This window comes from Miscanthus floridulus, chromosome 6 (assembly GCF_019320115.1).
Source record: "Miscanthus floridulus cultivar M001 chromosome 6, ASM1932011v1, whole genome shotgun sequence".
Classification (NCBI taxonomy): domain Eukaryota; kingdom Viridiplantae; phylum Streptophyta; class Magnoliopsida; order Poales; family Poaceae; genus Miscanthus; species Miscanthus floridulus.
This window is the reverse complement of record NC_089585.1, coordinates 26,813,070-26,832,715: the sequence shown is the minus strand read 5'-3', so window position 1 is coordinate 26,832,715 and position 19,646 is coordinate 26,813,070. Positions and strand designations below refer to the sequence as shown.

Sequence of the window (19,646 nt, the reverse complement as noted above, 5' to 3'; positions counted from 1 at the left end):
CCCGTAGAGGCTCATAACGGTTCATTTTTCAGGCTGGCTTATAAATAGAAGCTCCACTCGTGAGTGGAGTATCTTTTGCTCATTCCAACAGCTGAGAAACACGTTTGTGAGTGCCAAGAAGAGCAAAGTCCTAGTGAGGTGTTTGTGATTTGAGAATCCAAGAGAGTAGCCTCACTAGCAAATCAAGAGTAGCAAAGTGTGCATCCATCTTCTCATTAGGCTTCGCGTGGTCAAGTGAGAGTTTGTGCTTGTTACTCTTGGTGATCGCCATCACCTAGACGGCTTGGTGGTGATTGGGAGTTTGGTGTTCACCCGGCAGAGCTTGTGGGTGACCCAACTCAAGTTGTGAGCGGCTTTGGGTGATTCGCCGCGATGGAGTGTCGAAGAATCAACCCGTAGAGAGCACTTGATCCTTGCGCGGATCAAGGGGGAGCTACACCCTTGCGCGGGTGCTCCAACGAGGACTAGTGGGGAGTGGTGACTCTCCAATACCTCGGCAAAACATCGCCGCGTTCCTTTCTCTCTCTATTTACTTTGAGCACTTACTTTGAGCATTTACTTTGAGCAATTCAATACTTGTTTTTACATCCATAGAATTGCTTGCTAGAGTAAGTTTGGAACTTAGGTTGTGAGGTTGTTGTGCATTAGTTTGATATAAACACTTTTCTAGGCACAAGGGGTTAATTGGGCTATCCGTAGGATTTGATTATTGCAAGAGAATTTAGAATTAGCCCAATTCACCCCCCCCCCTCTTGGGCATCTTGATCCTTTCACCTACCAATCTCACCGACAATGACAAGATCAACAAACAATGCAATACCATGGCACTCAACATAATATACAATGGTATTGATTCAAAGGTGTTTAAATAAATCAAAGATCTTGAAAAGGCAAGTGAAGTTTGGGTGAGACTAAAAGAAACATAAGAGGGCACTTCAACGGTAAAAAGTGCCAAGCTCTACATGCTCAAAGACAAGCTATCAAACTTCAAGATGAAGGATGATGAGTCCATTCTGGAGATGTTCTATAGGCTACAAGTCATCATCAATGATTTCAAGAGTTTGGGTGAGAAGGTGAAGGATGAGGACTTCTCTCACAAGTTCTTGATGTGTTTGCCAAAGAGATTCAAGACATTAAGAACTATCATCTTTAGAGTTGAATTGAAGGATGTCACTCCAAATGAGGTGCTTGGTGATTTGATGACCGATGACCAATACAATAGTGATGGTGAAGAGCTTGTGAAGGATGAAGACAAGAAGAAGAAGAGTGTGGCATTCAAGGCCGACACTTCATCTTCCAAGAACAAGAGCAAGGGCAAGGCTAAGAAGAAAGAATCATGTGATGAAGAATGCTCCAATGATGATTGTGATGATGAAGCACTAGCTCTCTTTTTGTGCAAGTTTGGCAAGATGAAGAAGAAGTGCTATGATGCAAGAAAGAGAAGAGATCACTTCAAAAACAAGGAGTATGTGAGATTGTGCTACAAGTGCAAGAGTCCTGATCATGTTGTAGCAGAATGTCCATACAATAGTGACAATGAGGACAATGAGAAGAAGATCAAGAAATAAAAGGAGGAGAAGAAGATGATGACCTTCAAGAAGAAGAAGGGTTGATCATATGTTGTCACATGGGATAGTGATGCATCCATCGATGATGATTCAAGTGATGATGACAAGGCATCCAAGAAGAAAGCTCTAGCAAGCATTGCTATCAACAACAAGCCTTCACTATTTAACACTCCATCATGCTTCATGGCCAAGGGCTCCAAGGTAAAATATGATGAAAGTGAAAAAAACGACAGTGAAAGTGAAAATGATAGTGATGATGGTGAATTCTCAAATGAACAACTAATGGACATGCTAGAACAAGCTGACTCAATAATTAACAAGAAAAGCAAGAAGTGCAAAGAAATGCAAAAGATGCTTAATGCTCTTGAGCAATCCTTTGATGAGTTCAATGCTACTCATGAGAGGCTGGTGGAAGCCAATGGAAAGCTTGGCAAAGCTCACACTAAGCTTGAAAAGGCTCACTCCTTGCTTCTTGAACAAGAAAAGGAAAGGGTTATAGTATCATGTGATATGGGCATAACATGTGACATTATTGAAGAATCATTTTATGAACCTATTGTTGTTGCTTCCACTAACCTTTCTTGTAGCTCATCATCCACCACTGCTACCACTTCTACCTCTACTACTAGTGATGGTTTCACTTGTGATGCCTCACTAATAGTTGAGAATGAGACTCTCAAGAGAGAGGTGGATGAGCTCACTCACGCCCTAGGCAAGGCCTATGACAGTGAGGCCCGCTTGCTAAAGTGCTTGGGTAATCAAAGGTTCCCTCTTAACGAAGAGGGATTATGCTATACCCCCAAGAAAGGCAAGGCGGCCTTTGCTACTCCTAAAGCTAGCTTTGTGAAGAGCAATGGTCAGTTTTGCAATAGATGCAAGCAAGTAAAACACTTAGAGCAATCTTGCATGAAGAACAAGAACAAGAATAATGCTAATGTATCCTCAATTTGTTTTGATTCTTGTTACATGCTTACCAATAGTGTGAATGGTGTGAAGGCTAAGTTCATTGGTATACCAATTGTGGGCTTAAAGAAGAAAGTCATTTGGGTACCAAAGACCTTAGTAACTAACCTTTAAGGACCCAAGCAAGTTTGGGTACCTAAAAAGAATTAATTTTCTTTTGTAGGTAAACTATAAAGCCAGAGAAAAACATTGAGTGCTTGATAATGGATGCACACAACACATGACAGGTGACTTAAGACTGTTCAATTCAATCAATGAGAATGAGAGCAATGGGATTGATAGTATCACATTTGGTGACAATGACAAAGGCAAGGTCAAAGGTTTTGGTAAGATTGCAATATCCAATGACTTGAGCATTTCTAATATGCTACTAGTAGAGAGCTTAAACTTCAACCTATTATCGGTAGCCCAATTCTGTGATCTTGGTTTTGAAGTGCATATTTGGTGTGGATGATGTAGAGATCATAAGTGTAGATGGATCTAACTTGATATTCAAAGGATTTAGATACGAGAATCTATACTTAATTGATTTCAATGCTAGAGAAGCTTAATTGTCAACATGTTTCCTTACTAAGTCTAGCATGTGTTGGTTATGGCATAGAAGGCTTGATCATATTGGAATAAAATAATTGAACAAGTTGATTAAGCATGATCTTGTTAGAGGCTTGAAATATGTCACATTTGAGAAGGATAAACTCTATAGTGCATGTCAAGCCAGAAAGCAAGTTGGTAACACACATCCTAAGAAGAGCATGATGAGCACATCTAAGGCATTTGAGTTTTTGCACATAGACTTGTTTGGACCAACCACATACATTAGCATTGGTGGAAATAAATATGAATTTATAATTGTGGATGATTTCACTAGATACACATGGGTGTTCTTTCTTGTTGACAAGAATGATATGTTTGCAACCTTCAAGATATTTATCAAGAGAATTCACAATGAGTTTGAAACAACCATCAAAAAAGTAAGAAGTGACAATGAAAGTGAATTCAAGAACACAAGAGTTGATGATTTGTGTGATTAGTTTAGGATTATACATCAAGTCTCGGCCAAGTACACTCCACAATCAAATAGCCTTGTTGAGAGGAAAAATAGAACTTTGATTGACATGGCAAGATCAATGCTAAGTGAGAACAATGTTAGTCATTCATTTTGGGCCGACGCAATCAACACAGCTTGCTACTATAGCAACAGACTCTATTGTCACCCCATGATGGAGAAGACACCATATGAGCTCTTGAATGGAAGATGAAAGTGCAATCAAGCCTTAATTGTGGGTTTTGGTGATAATGACCACACAATTAGAGAACTAATGAGATTTATCGAGATGACAAGCAGGAAATTAATATTCAAGGATGCTACACGAAATGGAGAAACCCCCAATTATAAATGTAGATGGCTTCAAACTCAAAGGAGGTTTAAATTCTTTTATATATTGAATTTGAGTATAGGAAAAGCCATACTATAAAGGGGGCACAATGTTTAAGCTAATATGTGCTACCAAGTGCTCAAACAACCACAAGCATCATCAGGTTCACTGCCAAGATAGTCTATACTTCATTATTACCCTTGCTGTCTTGTGGGGTGCGAGGTCCGACTCGCTCGTCCCCTTGGGTGCGAGCTTTGACTTGCCCGACCCTAAGGTTGTGGGCTCTGGCTCGCCCAACACTTTGGTCGCGGGCTCCATCTTGCTCGACCCCAAGGTCGTAGGCTTCGTCTTGCCCGACCCTTTGGTCGCGGCCTCGTCTCGTCCGACCTCAAGGCCACGGGCCTCGTCTTGCCCGAACTTTTGGGTACAGTGTCCGTTGTGGGCTAGGGGTATATATACCTTTTCCTTTCCTTCCCAATAGCTATCTATGATTCAAGTGACCATTGGAGGGTGGGGGGTATATATACCTTTCCCTTCCTTCCCAACGGTAACGAATCTGCTCTCTTCTTCCTCACTTCAGCACGCCCAAAACAGAGTAGGAGCTCTCTCTCACTCCATTGTTGACCTCAAACCCCTAAGCAAATCCATTGATTTCCCTATCAATCCTTGAGGGATAAGGGTCCAAAATTTGATTAGAGAGCAGCTCTATTGATTCCCAAACTTTAAAGAGCACTTGATTTATGTTTTAGCCAACGGTTGTGTTTGTTACTCTTGGTGCTTGGCTCCTAGCCGGCTAGAGCATCGTCCGTGGAGCTTGCCAACTTGTGTGGCAGCCCTGCGAGATTTGTAACCATCTCTTGAAGCTAGTAAACTCACCCATCATCTCAGAAGTTGTCTCTTGACTTGAGAACGAGGAAGGGCTGGAAAGTTCTAAGCCTTAGTGGCTAACCTCAACAATGTGGAGGTTGGTAAGCCTTGGTGGTGAGCCGAACCATGGGATAAATCATTGTGTCACTTGTGCTTGATTTATATTACTTGCATGACATATTATTGATTGAGGTGATTTCTAGAGTTTGAGGCTGATCTACTTGTGTGTGGTGTTCCTACCACTTTCAGCTGTCTATTTGTGATCTACTATCCTGTAGGCGCGGCAGTGCCGTGGGTGAATTTGACTTCGATTTAAGTTGAATTTTTATAGGCCTATTCACCCCCCTCTAGGCGTTCCAGAGATCCTACAGAAGAAAACCCAACATTACATACTTTCGGGTTTTTGGTTGTAAATGCTACATATTGAAGAAAGGCACAAAATTGAGCAAGTTTAAGAATAAAGCAAAAATATTTATGGAAAATGTTTTGAGAAATGATAACTTGACTCTAATATGTTTTAGGAAAACACTTTGAGAGTTAGCATCGCTTGTGGGGAGTAGCTCGAGTTGACGTGGATCAAATCGCAAAAGAATTTGCAACTCGGTGAGCTAGTGGAGGTGCCTGGGTGGCACCGCCACCCCCTATCCAGTGGCACTACCACCCCTAGGGCGGTGCCCACCGAGGCTCGACAGAGAAGGGCCGAGAGCGGTTGGTTTGGGGTGGTCATCGGACACGCCGGTGTACACCGCCATGGACGCGGCGGTGCACCGCCTGTTCACCGCCATGGGCTGTCCGGTGCCACCGCTGTTTTCCTCCAGAGATGGGCGTAAGCGAGGGAGGTCACCGCCAAGGTCACCGCCATGGAGATGGCGGTGCACCGCCCTATTTTCCCAGAGAGACTCGGGTTTCTGGGGCACGACTAGATGGTCACCGCCACCCCTAAGGCGGTGCCACCGCCACCCTATCCGGTGCCCCAATGGCTAGTTTATGACCATTAAAATTCGACCGTTGGGTAGGTCACCGCTATGTCCGGTGCCAGGCACCGCCCTGTTCGGTGACCTCGCAGAAACAGCTCCAAGGGGTATAACGGCTATATTTGCTTGTGTGGCTATAAATAGAGGGTGTGGCCGACCTTGGCCACTCTCTTGGCATCGCATACACTTGTGCACACCCTTTGGAAGCTGAGTAACACACTCCACTCACTTGTTCACTTGATTTCATCATCTTGAGTGAGATTGGAGAGCCTCTAGTCCATTACATTGAGTTGCATCATCGTGTGGCACTAGTTGGGTGATTTGGGCTGGTTGTGAGCTTGTTACTCTTGGTGTTTGCCGACACCTAGATGGCCCAGTGATTGAAGGATCGTCGAGCGGAGTTGGTGATTGTCTCCGGCCTCGATCGGTTGCTTGTGAGGGGTCTTGTGCCTTCCTGCCAGAGCGCCAAAGGAAACTCTAGTAAATTACTCATGTCATTGAGCTACCTCACTTGTGGGTAGGTTCTTGTGGTGTCCAATTGTGTGGACGAGGTTCATGCAACACCTCTTAGCCACCGAACCACCAAGTGTTGGTCGACACAACGGGGACTAGCGTGCCGGCAAGCACGTGAACCTCGGAAGAAAAATCACTTGTCTCTTGCCATTGGTATTCTCCCGGTGATTGTATTGGTGATCTTATTGTGATTGGTTTATCCCTCTACACGGTGGTATAAGCGTCCCACTCACTCCTTTATTTACTTGCAAAGTAGTTGTAATAAGCTCTTTAGTGTAATTAGTTTTGAGAGCTTGTTTTACTTGCTAGCTTAGTATCACCTAGTGGAGCTCTTTAGTGTAGCGTGTTTGAGAGCTCTTAGTGACTAGTGATATAGCCATTGTTTGTGCATAGGGATAATAGTAACTAGAATTATTGAATAGGTGGCTTGTAACCCTTGCAGAGTTAGAACAAAATTGTATTTTGCCTTTTAGATTAGTAACCACTTACTCTAGTGTGTTTGTAGAAAATTTTATAAGTTATTCATCTCCTCTTTAGTCATTTAGGACCTTTCAACCTCTTCGAATTTCTGACATCCTAAAATGCAGAATTGGAAGAGCCATGTCTGGTTTTCAAAATTCTTCAGTAGGACTATAGCCCTAACAAAATCTGAATACTACATTCCTGATGGCACTGACATGGCCCCTGCCGAAATCTATGAGACCCTTAAAAAATAGGGATAGCAATGACAGATTTCGGAAAGGCATTTTAACAAACAGTTGGTGCGGCCCCTCCTGTTCCCTAAAAACAACAGTTGATGTGCATCATGAGCAAGTCGCTTACTTGTTTAACTGGAGGCCATCAGCACTACTATAGAATTTGTCGCCGGGAATTCGAAGGCCAGCTACTGTGTAGATAAGGAGGCGTAATGCTGAGAGCAGGTGTGCGTGACGCCGTGACCTCTCCAGCGCGTGGTACGAGCGCCTGCGGCCGAGCGCGCCATCCACGCATGCCTCATCGTTGTGGACCTCGGCCTCGAGGTCCGTGACGCACACGCGCCCGCCTCCTCGTCGTTCGAGCCACTTTGCCGCCGTGGGCCTCTGAAGCCGACCGCCGCCAGGTCTTCAGTAGAAGCGGGTCGATATGGGCACGGTGCTAGCGGGTGGCGCAGTCCGAGAGCGGAGGAGGCGAGGCGATGGAGGAGGCGAGGATGGATGGAGAGAGGCAGCCAACCGCGTCGCCTACACGCGATTGGGCAGAACCAGAAAAGGCCAAAAGGAGCTGAGCTTTTAAACGGTGAGCTAGCCCACGGCCGTCGAAGGGATTCAGATCCCCTGCAGTTGGCCTCATCAACTGCAGTCGCCAGTCAGCGCATCCCACCGTCCGCTCGCATCCAATGGCTTCTAAACTCAGGTAGTAGGCCACACGATATCTAGCCCAACGACCCGTTGAAAGGTCCTAATATAGCTAGAGGGGGGGTGAATAGCCTATTTAAAAATCTACAAATCAACTAGAGCAATTTGATTAGTATGACAAATAGCGTAATGCAAACTTGCTCTAGCTCTACAAGGGTTGCAAGCCACCTATCCAACAATTCTAGTTGCAATGATTACTTAGGCACACAAACATGCTATGTAATTACTCACTAAGAGCTCTCAACCTTGCTACTCTAAAGAGCTCAACTAGATGAATATAAATAATAAAGCAAGCTCTCAATTCTAATTACACTAAAGAGCTTGTGTCAACTAGTTTGCAAGAATGTAAATAAGTGAGTAGAGTGATTATACCGACGTGTAGGGGATGAACCAATCACAAGATGAATATATAGCCAATCACCGGGAGAATGCCAAAGACAAGAGACAATCAATTTTCTCCCGAGGTTCACGTGCTTGCCAACACGCTACGTCCCCGTTGTGTCGACCAACACTTGGTGGTTCGGCGGCTAAGAGGTGTTTCACAAACCTCGTCCACACGATTGGACACCGCAAGAACCGACCCACAAGTGAGGTAACTCAATGACACGAGCAATTTACTAGAGTTACCTTTCGGCGCTCCGTCGGGGAAGGTACAACTCCCCTCACAATCACCGAAGGCGGCCACGAACAATCACCAACTCGTGCCGATCCTTCACCGCTGCTCCAACCGTCTAGGTGGTGGCAACCACCAAGAGAAACAAGCGAAATCCGCAGTGCAACACGAATACCAAGTGCCTCTAGATGCAATCACTCAAGCAATGCACTTGGATTCTCTCCCAATCTCACAATGATGATGGATCAATGATGGAGATGAGTGGGAGGGCTTTGGCTAAGCTCACAAGGTTGTTATGTCAATGAAAATGTGCAAGAGTTGTCCTTTGAGCCGGCCATGGGGCTATAAATAGAGCCCCCATCAAATAGAGCCGTTATACTCCTTCACTGGGCAAAACGCGCTCTGACCGGACGCTCCGGTCATACTGACCGGACGCTGGCCCTCAGCGTCCGATCGCCCGATGGACGCCACGCGTCACTGGCTTCAAACGCTGTTCGTCAGATTTCCACGGCTACGAAGCTGACCGGACGCTCCGGTCAAAACTGACCGGACGCTAAAGCCCCAGCGTCCGGTCGTTTTCAGTAAGCTCCCCGAGGCATGTTTTTTCGACCGGACGCGTCCGGTCCACCTTGACCGGACACAGCCAGCGTCCGGTGCTCAACCCTTAGCCACTGTGCAGACCCATCAGTTTGACCGGACGCAGAAACCAACGTCTGGTGCATCTCAGGTCCAACGTCCGGTGCAACACCGAAACTGGCGACCTCTCTGCCAGCTCGACCGGACGCAGCCTTTCAGCGTCCGGTCGCTGAGTGACCCAGCGTCCGGTCAGTAGACCGACACCAGCATCATTTTGACTAACTCCATTTCAACTCTAACTTCTTCACCCTTACTCAAATGTGCCAACTACCAAGAATTTTGCATCCAGCGCAATAGAAAATAGACATTTCATTTTCCCGCAATAGAAACCCATCTCAACCCTGCAAACACCTTGTGCACATGTGTTAGCATATTTTCACAAATATTATCAAGGGTGTTAGCACTCCACTAGATCCTAAATGCATATGCAATGAGTTAGAGCATCTAGTGGCACTTTGATAACCGCATTCCGATACGAGTTTCACTCCTCTTAATAGTACGGCTATCTATCCTAAATGTGATCACACTCACTAAGTGTCTTGATCACTAAAATAAAATGGCTCCTATATTTTATACCTTTGCCTTGAGCCTTTTGTTTTTCTCTTTCTTCTTTTCCAAGTTTAAGCATTTGACCATCAACATGCCATCACCATTGTCATGATCTTCGCCATTGCTTCATCACTTGGAGTAGTGCTACCTATCTCATAATCATCTTGATAAACTTGGTTAGCACTTAGGGTTTCATCAATTAACCAAAACCAAACTAGAGCTTTCACCCGTCTAAACTCAGTCAGGTTGCTTTCCCTCCGCCGCCGTCATCCTCGTCGAGCGACCCTGAGCTGCCGCCTTCCTCGTCGACGACGTCGAGCGACGCGAGCTCCGTCGCCTTCATGTTCGGAGCGGACGCCGCGCTCGTGCTGCTGCTCTTCCACTGCCTCCCCGAGTTCGTATAGGGCCATAGGTCCAGCAGGATGGATGGGGCGGTGGCGGGCAGGGGCAGGGCAGGAGCATCAGGACCGCCATGTTCGCCTCCAATGTTGGTTCTCTGATGCTGCCCGTCGTCCACACGCTGGTCTGGCTCGCCGCTGTCGCAACTGCTGCAGCCGAGTCCACAGTTGATGCCCCTAACATGTAGCAACGACGTCGGGGGGAGCTGCAGCACCTTTCGACGCTCTTGATGACCTTGCCGTGCAGTCCTCATCCTCATTCGCATAGCTCTAGAGATTACAAACAGGCTGTGCAGAGAATGGTCGGCGGCGCGGCCAACTGAAATGACAGCATCGAAACTCTTTTGCAAACAAGACATGATCATTATGCCAACAATATGTACATTCAGTCATTCACTTGGGCAATTCAGTGATCACATTCTCAAATTTCTAGTCACAGTATCACTTTATAGTCTCACAATCCTATCTAACAACTCTGTTCTAAAGTTTCAGCTCTGCTATTTACATTGTTGTGTCTGAACATCTGAACAGCCTGACGAGCAGAACTGTAGAACCACGGCTGCCCTTCCCTTGAAATCCAGAAGCACGTGGAGAAGGATGTAGCGCTGGTGGTGCTGCATCTTGTACCTCCACGCGAGCAGTCGGAGGCGAAGAACAGCGCGGACCACGGAAGCGAGCACTCAGTAACAAGTGGTGCCGCGGCGTACGGATGCTCGCGTCGGTGGCGCGGTGCTAGACGCCGGCGGCGCAGCAGGCGAGTGAACCTAAGGTCGGGACTCGACGAGCTATGGAGAGCGTGGGCTGTAGTTGGGCCGGACCAGCAGGGCGTGAGCACATAGATTGGTGGCCAATGCGCGCAAACGTCCGATCCTGAGTTGACGGCACAGATGGCGTGACTGCAGAATGCAGTCATTTCACGTGAAGTTAGACGATCTCGTTCCTGAAGCCGGTCACACACACGACGGGAAGACCGGCAACCAGGAGCACGGCATGGCAACGTGGCAGACGCGGATTGGAAAGCCGTACCTAAACAGTAGGCATGATGTCCGTGAGCGCGCGGATTCTATGAGCTATATGGTGTTCTTGTTTAGTTCCAAAAAGTTTTATCAAAAAGTGCTACAGTAGTTATCACATCGAATCTTGTGATACGTGCATGGAGCATTAAATATAGATGAAAAAAACTAACTGCACAGTTTGATTGGAAATTGTGAGACGAACGTTTTGAACCTAATTAGTCCATGATTGAATACTAATTGCTAAATAAAAACAAAAATGCTACAGTAGCTAAATTTCTAAATTCAGCCAACTAAACACGGCCGGAGTTTCATATGAGGAGCCAGAGGTTCAGCTAGCCGCCTCGCGTGACTGCGAGGAGTCTAATGATTAACAGAACCGACTAAACCATGCGCTATTTTGTACGGTGCCGCTACTTTTGAACCTGTGAATCGATTCAAGTGCTCCAAAAGCATGTAAATTCTTATGAGTTTTGTCCACTCACTCATGTGTCATTTTTCTTTTCTTATTATTAGATATTAGATGACATAAATTCTAGCTACTCCTACTAATATGATATGGTTGGGTTAACCTTATCAGTGTAAGATGACTTTTGGACTATGTTTGCTGAATTAAGGAATATAAAATAAAAAAAAGAAAAGAAAAAACAAGAAATTGCAAAAGAAACGTGTGAAAAGTAACAACCCAGAAGAAGCCCGTGTACGCTCTTCCCGGGCCGAAAATCCCTAGACTGGGCCGGCCGTCCACCGCATTCCTCTCGGACTTTTACGTGTGTCATTATAAAAGCCAATAATTACACATAAGTTATTAAAAAAGTTGAGATCTCACATTTACCACTGTTCTGAACTCTTTTACTCTTCACGTCACTTTCGTCAAATTTGGCCATAACGGTGTCAAACCGTAGTGTGAAAAATCGAAAATACCCTCATATCTGAATATGCAATTATTTTTTAAGCATCTTAGTGACCTCAAATAAAAAAACTCAAATCTATAAAGTTATAGATCTCGACAATATCTATAATTTTTATATAAAAATTATTTTCATTTAATTTGTAAAAAAATATGATTTGATATGATTATATCTTAGAAAAATCATTTTTTTTACAAAATCAATTGAGGATAATTTTTATATAAATATCGTAGATCTCGATAGGATCTATAACTTTCTAGTTTTGAGTTTTTTTTTCATTTAAGATCGTTAAGATGGTAAAAAAATTAATAATCTGAGGGTATTTTTAACTTTCACAACCTAAATCTGACAAAAGTGGCCTGCGGAGTAAAATAGTTAAGCGCAATGACAATTCAATTTTTTTAATAGCCTGCGCATAATTGCGTAATTGCTAACTTTTATAATGACTCGCACATAAAAGCCTCATTCCCCTTCCGTTCACCCAGCGTGCGTTTGTCTCCCTCGGCTCTTGCACTCCTTTCGCTCTCTCTCCGACGACTGGTGCCTCGCCCCTCTCGCTCTCCGACGAGGCGACGACTGGTGAGCCGCCGGCGCCGGCGCCACCCTACGCCAGGTGCCGAGGCTTTCGTCGGCCTATTCGCCGGTGACGAGCACCCACCAGGTATTCCCATCCTTCTCTATTCCCTTCCTGCTGTGCGAAGCCGAGCATTAAACCCTAACCTACAGCTATTTATTTGGCTATGGTAGCGAGTGATTTTGTTTGCATGTGTATTTTGGGCGGGTTTGGTCACCAATGTCTGGTCTTTTGGTTGTTGAAGGTGTTTGGGTGCTTCCAAACCTCGATTTCATTTTGCTCCATGGCGCTGCCAATTAGTAGCCACGAGTCCATTTCTGGTTTGGTTAGGTTTCTCTAAGACCCTTCAGGACTCAATCAATAAAGCTTTGAGATATGTGCTGGTCTCCTTCTGGAGACATGCATCTCTTCGGAGATGGGAGGGTGCCTGTGCTTCTGGCGCCACAGACGTTATTGTGTGATTTCGTAGCTGAATAGTTGTGTGTGTTAGACTGTTAGTGGCTGATTGCAAGAATGTCCATGTATATTTGATAACTAAGGATTGCTTTTTTCCGCTGTTGTACATGTTTCGCCTTTGATGCAGACAGAAAGAAGTCTTTCTAGTCATTAGTCAAGACCTAAAGTCCTCTCCATATATATCAACTGAGTGAAAGCTACTCTGTGTTTTTAACCTTCCTCCTCTCTTGCCACCGTAGACTTAGTTGGATAAATTAAAAAAAACGATTGTACTAAGAGCTACATATATTTGGCCCAAAAGGGCAACAATTTTGCTATCTTTTCACTATCAATTTTTAGTAATGAATCTGATGTTTACATTATGCTGGCTATCTGGAATTGTTTTGCATTTCTTTTGTTGTAGAAAAAACTTTGTTACCATGTAGTGAAATTTGAACACATATTGACGAGCACTTTTATGCAGGCAAGCTTCTGCTGCTCTGCATGCAATTATGAACTGATGATTATTGTTGGTAACAGGTAAGTATTCTTTTTGCCATGTTACAGCTATAGTAAGCTTGCATGATCTTGTAGTCTGTGAACCTCAACTTTGCTTTCCATCCTGTTAAACTTTAGCACCAGGACCTGCTCAAAATTGTTTATGACTGATGAGGCAGTGATTTTCAGATTTAAATGAGGGGGAAAAAGTAATCAGAAGCCTAAAAAAAACTGGGGAAAAAATGAGGTGTTTTGGGATGCAAGGAACCCACAAAAAATATGGAAACAAGTTCTACAAACTTTAAATAAATGATCCAAAAATCTCGAAAATAAAAAAGAGATTTCTGTTGCATGCACACCTCAGCTACAATGTGAATTTCTGGATAGGCATCACGGATGATGATATTTCTCATCATTGGTGACAAATTTTTTTTTTTGAATTTTCTACAACCCCCCCCCCCCCCCCCCCCCCCCCCCCCCCCCCCCAATTTGTAGGCCTATTGAAAGCTACTCTGTGTTTTTAACCTTCCTTGTGTTTTATTTGGAGCTTCTATAACATGTTTCTTAAGCTCCAGTTATTTTTGTGGGGTTCCTTGTGTCTCAAAACATCTCAGAGTGTTTTTTCCAAAAAAAATGGAGGTGTTTGAGTATTTGTTTACCTCACTTGAATTCAAAAACCACTGCCGCGTCAGCCCAAAACTACTTTTACTAGGCTTAGGGGCCAAAGCTAAACAGAATTAAAAGTTGGGATACTCAAACTAAACTTATTAGAGTTAGGGTCAAAATTAGAGAAACTGGGAAACTTGAGGAGCGTAATATGGACTTTTATATGTGCTTATTTGGCGTTGCTGCATGAGTTTTTTTCCACTTCATGCTAGATGACAAAGGTGCATTTGGGCCTTTGACTAGAGCAGGGGATTGTCGTATGGGATTGCATGTTTGAATTGTTGGATGCACATTTGTAGATTGTTATCACTTTGACAGGGGCGGAGCTACAGCAAAATAGAGGGGGTGGGGGGGTGACACTATGTAACTCTATAGATGGTACTTGAAATATATGGTGAAAAATTGAGAGTTATAGTTGATTTTTGGATTGGGCCTTGGTGTGGCTGCACCCGCAACGATCTATATTGATCCACCCCTGGCTTTGGATGCAACTAATACTGTAATGTGTATTGCAAGCAAAGTTATTATGGCGTCGTATTTCCTCACCTTATCACCGCCTAGGCGATTGGAAGGGGGTGGCTTGCCTCATCTTGCCTTACTGCCTTAAGAACCTTGATTGCAAGCTATGCTTGTCATTGTGTTGCTTTTCTGCGTTGTATCTAATGCTTAAATCCATTGGTGGTTTCTTTTATGCATGATGCTTTTGGTCAGATAACAATATTCAATTTCTTAAACCTTTCCTCATGCTCTTGTTGAAACTAAAGTTAGTGCTAACGGACAGATGCTGTCATGCATTTTAGTTTGAAACAAAGGGTATTGGAGTATGTCAAGTGGTGAATATATGATTCTTTCTCCTTAATTCATGTACATCTACTCCTTTGTCGTTGGATCACCAATGCCAAATGCATCTAGGTACTATCAATTTGAATCAAGTGAACACCATTACACCAATGGCATTTTATACTGCCCTTTTACAGTTTAGATTTAGAATATAGCTTGCCGTTGTGCCTGTTGTCTTTCATTGCTTGGTACAATATCACAATGGCGATATCCCTCCTTTCTTTTCCAGGGAGTTTAATTGACCTGGTAGAAGTTATGCTGGCATGTTTGTTTTATTGATTGCATTGTTTATTTTGTTGCAGAAATGTGCTGTTGGATTTTGTTCACATATGACCATGGGCAATCAAAGATCTCTGCAACCTGCATTGCACATCTCTACTGCAGTGGTTACTAATATACTGTGCTAGCCACTACATAGTATAACATTTCTGCAACGATACCAATTTCTCTTCTTGTTTACATGGAGTGCAACAGAGATGAGGCTGCTAGAGCGAAAGCACTTGCAGAAAGAAAAATGCTGAACAAGGATTTTGTTGGTGCAAAAAAGATGATTATCAAGGCGCAGCAACTCCTCAAAGAAGTGGATGACGTTGACATTCCAAAAATGTTAACTGTTTGTGATGTTCATTGTGCTGCTGGAGCTAAGGTGAATACTGAGATTGATTGGTATGGAATACTGCAAGTACCTGTAAATGCTGATGACGCACTGATAAAGAAGCAGTATCGTAAGCTTGCCCTATTGCTACACCCTGACAAGAACAAGTTTGGAGGCGCGGAGGCAGCATTCAAATTAGTTGGAGAAGCAAACATAACTCTTACAGACCGGTCAAAACGTTCTGTGCATGACATGAAAAGAAACACCTTCAGGAGCGTTACAGCAAGACCCAATCATCAGCCACCAAAAAGACCTGCACCTGCTAGATCTAGTTCTACTCCTGTGAATCTCCATAATATGCATCAGCAACATCTGCATCAAGCCTCAAATCCTACAGGGCCGCAAACAACATTTTGGACTATTTGTCCAGCTTGTGGCATGAGATATCAGTACTACCTCTCGCTCTTGAAGAAGGCTTTGCGCTGTCAGAATTGTTTGAAGCCATTTATCGCACATGATTTGAAGGACCAAGCTATTCCTTCTGGGGCAAATAAGCGATCTGCTGGGGTTTGGAAAAATGCAGGCGCACCACAGAATTTTACAGGCCCTCAATCAAATGTCACTGGTCAGAAAGGTTGGTCTGCCACTCCAGGAGTTCATGTTAATATCGGTTCTCATCATGCTAATGTAAATACAAAGAGGGAAACTGATGGTAATGCAGGTGGGCTGAAAAACAAAATGAAATCTGCCCGGGCCACCAGGAATCCTTCAAAAGCTTCAACTGCTGGATTGAAAAGGGGCAGGAGGGCGGCATTTGAATCTAGTGAGTCTAGCATATCAGAAACCAGCAGCGACAGTGAGGAAGAGGTTCTAAAACATGGTCCTTCTGAAAATAGTGCAGAGCCAGCTCAACAAACTCGCAGATCTAGCAGGCAGAAGCAAGAAGTTAGGTATAATGAGGATAGTGATGATGACGATGTTGAAGATGATGATAACACGGTTGAGGATGATTTTGTTGGCTCTCCTGCTTTGAAGAGGTTAAGAAGAAATGGCCTGTTCCATGGTGATCACAGTACTAAAACAGCAAAGCTGAATGAAGACACCGCTGGCCATAATGGTCTGAGTAACTGCAGTAACATAAAAGATACAAAGAATAGTGGTACACCATGTGAAGAGAAAACTTCTAATGGAGTTGAGCAGATGAAGAGAGAAACAATGCATGCTCGAGAAAATAGTGATGGCAAAGAAGAGCTATTTCATTCTGTCAGCAACAATGGTCTTGGTCTAAACAATGATGATGCTTCACATGACAATAAATTCACTTTCCCAGATCCTGAATTTTTTGATTTTGACAAACTTCGAGACGCAAGTCAATTTAGAGACAACCAGGTCTGGGCTGTCTATGATGATCAAGGTTGTATGCCTAGATTTTATGCTCGAATCACAAGGGTAAAAAAGATTCCAAAGTTTATGCTGCATTTTGTTTGGCTGGAGTTCAATCCTGCAAATAAAGCGGAGGAGGCATGGTCTTACAGGGGTCTGCCTGTTGCCTGTGGACACTTTAAGCATGGACAGTCAGAGACAACGGAAGAAACTGGTATGTTCTCCCGGACTATATCATTTGGGAGAAGCAAGACAAACAACTTCTATGAAATATATCCAAGAAAAGGTGAAGTTTGGGCCCTTTTTAAGGGATGGGATATTGGTTGGAGCTCAGACGCTGGCAATCACAAAAAGTTGAACCATCAGTATGATGTTGTTCAAGTCCTCTCTGATCTCACCACGAGCACTAGCATTATTGTCATGCCGCTTGTGAAGATAAAAGGCTATGTTAGCTTATTTATGCAGTCTGGAGAGGCAGCTCCATATGTGATACCTCAGGGTGACACACTAAGGTTCTCTCATTGTGTCCTGCATCATTTGATGAGCGGAACTGAAAAACAAGGCATTCCAGAAGGATCTCTTGAACTTGATCCTGCAGCGCTTCCCTTCAACTTGGAAGAGGCTTTTCCTTCTGCTAACGCAGAATGCAGTTCTGTAAGAAGTCAGGACCGTGACTCCAAACATGCTGGTTTTTCCAGTAGAGATCGCAAAGGATCCATGAATGTGGGGCAGGGGCAACGTACAAAATCCGTGAATGCAGGGATCCCTACAAAGACACGAAAGGAAGAGAAAATCAAGCATAACACTCATCTGCCTGAAGTTACAGATGTCGATGACGATGATGATAACATTTGCCAAACAGAGTATGTATGCGCTGAATCAGAATTCTATGATTTTTCAGAAATAAGATTGCTCCAAAGGTTTTCACCTGGGCAGATCTGGGCTCTCTATAGTGATGTAGATAAATTTCCCAATTACTATGCATTCATACAGAAAGTTGATCTCAGGAATGATAAAGTACAAGTTAGATGGCTGGATGTCTGTCCTCAAGGAGAAGTGGAGAAAAGATTGTCCCAAGAAGAACGGACCATTGGCATTGGAACCTTTAGGATTTCCAATGTCCACGAGATTATGACTTACACTGGCACAGATGCCTTTTCTCATCGTGTTGCGGCCAGATATACTGGCAGAAAAGGCGAATATGAAATACTTCCTCGTCTTGGTGAGATATGGGCGGTTTACAAAAACTGGGGAGCTGGATGGACTGCACAGGATTTTGAAAAATGTGAATATGAACTGGTGGAGATACTTGGCCATACGGATTCCTCCATACAAGTTCAGCTTCTGAGGAAGGTGGATGGTTATAAGATGGTATTTATGTCACACAGAGCTGAGGGTTCTGTGAAGACAATAAGGAAGGATGAGTACCCCAAGTTCTCTCACCAGATTCCCTGCTTTCATTTGACACATGAAAAAGGTGGCCAGCTTCAAGGCTATTTCGAGCTCGATCCCCTATCACTTCCAGAGGGATTTCTCTACTGATTCGATCTGAGATAAACCTTATCAACATCGAATCTGGAGCCTTCCTGTGATGAAGTTTCTGGAACTGAGGTTCGGTGAATGTTACGGTCCACAATTCAACATTTTTTCAAGTGACAATGACATAGATGTCTGGATTTGAGCATTCGTAGCACTAACGTTGTTACAGTTGACTCAATCTGCACAATGAAGGCATTGACTTTTGGACTCTTTGCTGGATGGCTGTCCTGCAGCTGCAATTCACAAGACTTGTAATTTTTTTGCAGTTGCTGTTTGTAGTTAGCATTAGTTGTATCTATGGTTTTAGTTCTGGTGTAAAAACTGCTGCTACTTTTTTTCTCTTGTAGTGCACTCAAATGGTAGTACTCTGTTTGAACAGTGAGGTGCCAGCCTGATTAATTATCAGAAGAGTTCAATTGGCCACCCTTCCATGGAACTGAAACATGAAACCGAGCTATAGCCTGGCTAGGCTGATCGATCAATGTGTCATGCTCGTGTTGCTGTGCGGGGACATAGATGACATCCTCCTGCGGCTTATCAGAGCTTATTTCTATTCGCATCTCCCTGTGTATAAATGTTACACGTCCTAATTTTGATATGGCCATGTATTTTCTTGAATTATGTTTATTTCCTACGACAAGTATTAGATGAGTCTCTGTCAAACCTTTTTGAATTTCGTTACAGAATTGTTATGAGCAGGCATATATTAGTTGAATTTACCATTCTGAAACATGAAGAAACGACCAAGCCAGATACAGAAATGTTGGAGGGGAAGGGCGTAATCACGGGAGGGGAAGAAGCAGATTAATCTTATTTACTTGCTTTCTGATTACAAAAACTCCACTTCAATAGCTGGCCAAAAGCCCAACTAAGGGTCTGTTTGATCTTATGGTCTAGTAAAGTTTAGTTGGCTAAAATTAATATATAAAACTTTATCACTTTAGCACACTTGTGTCCTCTAAAGTTTTTATGAGGTTGGCTAACTTGACAACACTTTAAATTTTCTGTTTGAATTCTTAAGAGAGTGGTCCAAAGTTTGTCCAAACATGGCCTAACTAATTCTAAAACAAAAACAACCCTGATCTGAAGGAACCAACTATAAATATCCTAAGCAACTAACTGAATATCCTCAACAATAACTGGGATGACGCTTGTCGTCCTAGGTTCCTATGGCACTGCCTCAGTCGCCACCTTCTTGCGCCTAGCTTATGGCCATGCTGAGCAAAGAAGAATATTAGAATCATAATATCGTGTAAAGGGTGTATTTACTACCAACCACTCATCATCAGTAAATTCTTAGGTCAGAAGCTGTTATTATGATATTTTTGTTTCACCTGTAAC

At 43.7% G+C, this 19,646-nt stretch overlaps 1 protein-coding gene across 1 annotated transcript; it reads left to right on the top strand.

Annotated features, from left to right (window-relative positions):
* The first annotated feature begins 12,270 nt into the window (after positions 1-12,270).
* Positions 12,271-18,929, top strand: LOC136461914 (uncharacterized). Its single transcript, XM_066461278.1, has 3 exons — positions 12,271-12,436; positions 13,269-13,324; positions 15,091-18,929. Exon 3 carries the CDS (start codon positions 15,249-15,251, stop codon positions 18,306-18,308), a length of 3,060 nt encoding a protein of 1,019 aa, XP_066317375.1. The 5' UTR covers positions 12,271-12,436; positions 13,269-13,324; positions 15,091-15,248; the 3' UTR covers positions 18,309-18,929.
* The last annotated feature ends 717 nt before the right edge of the window (positions 18,930-19,646 follow it).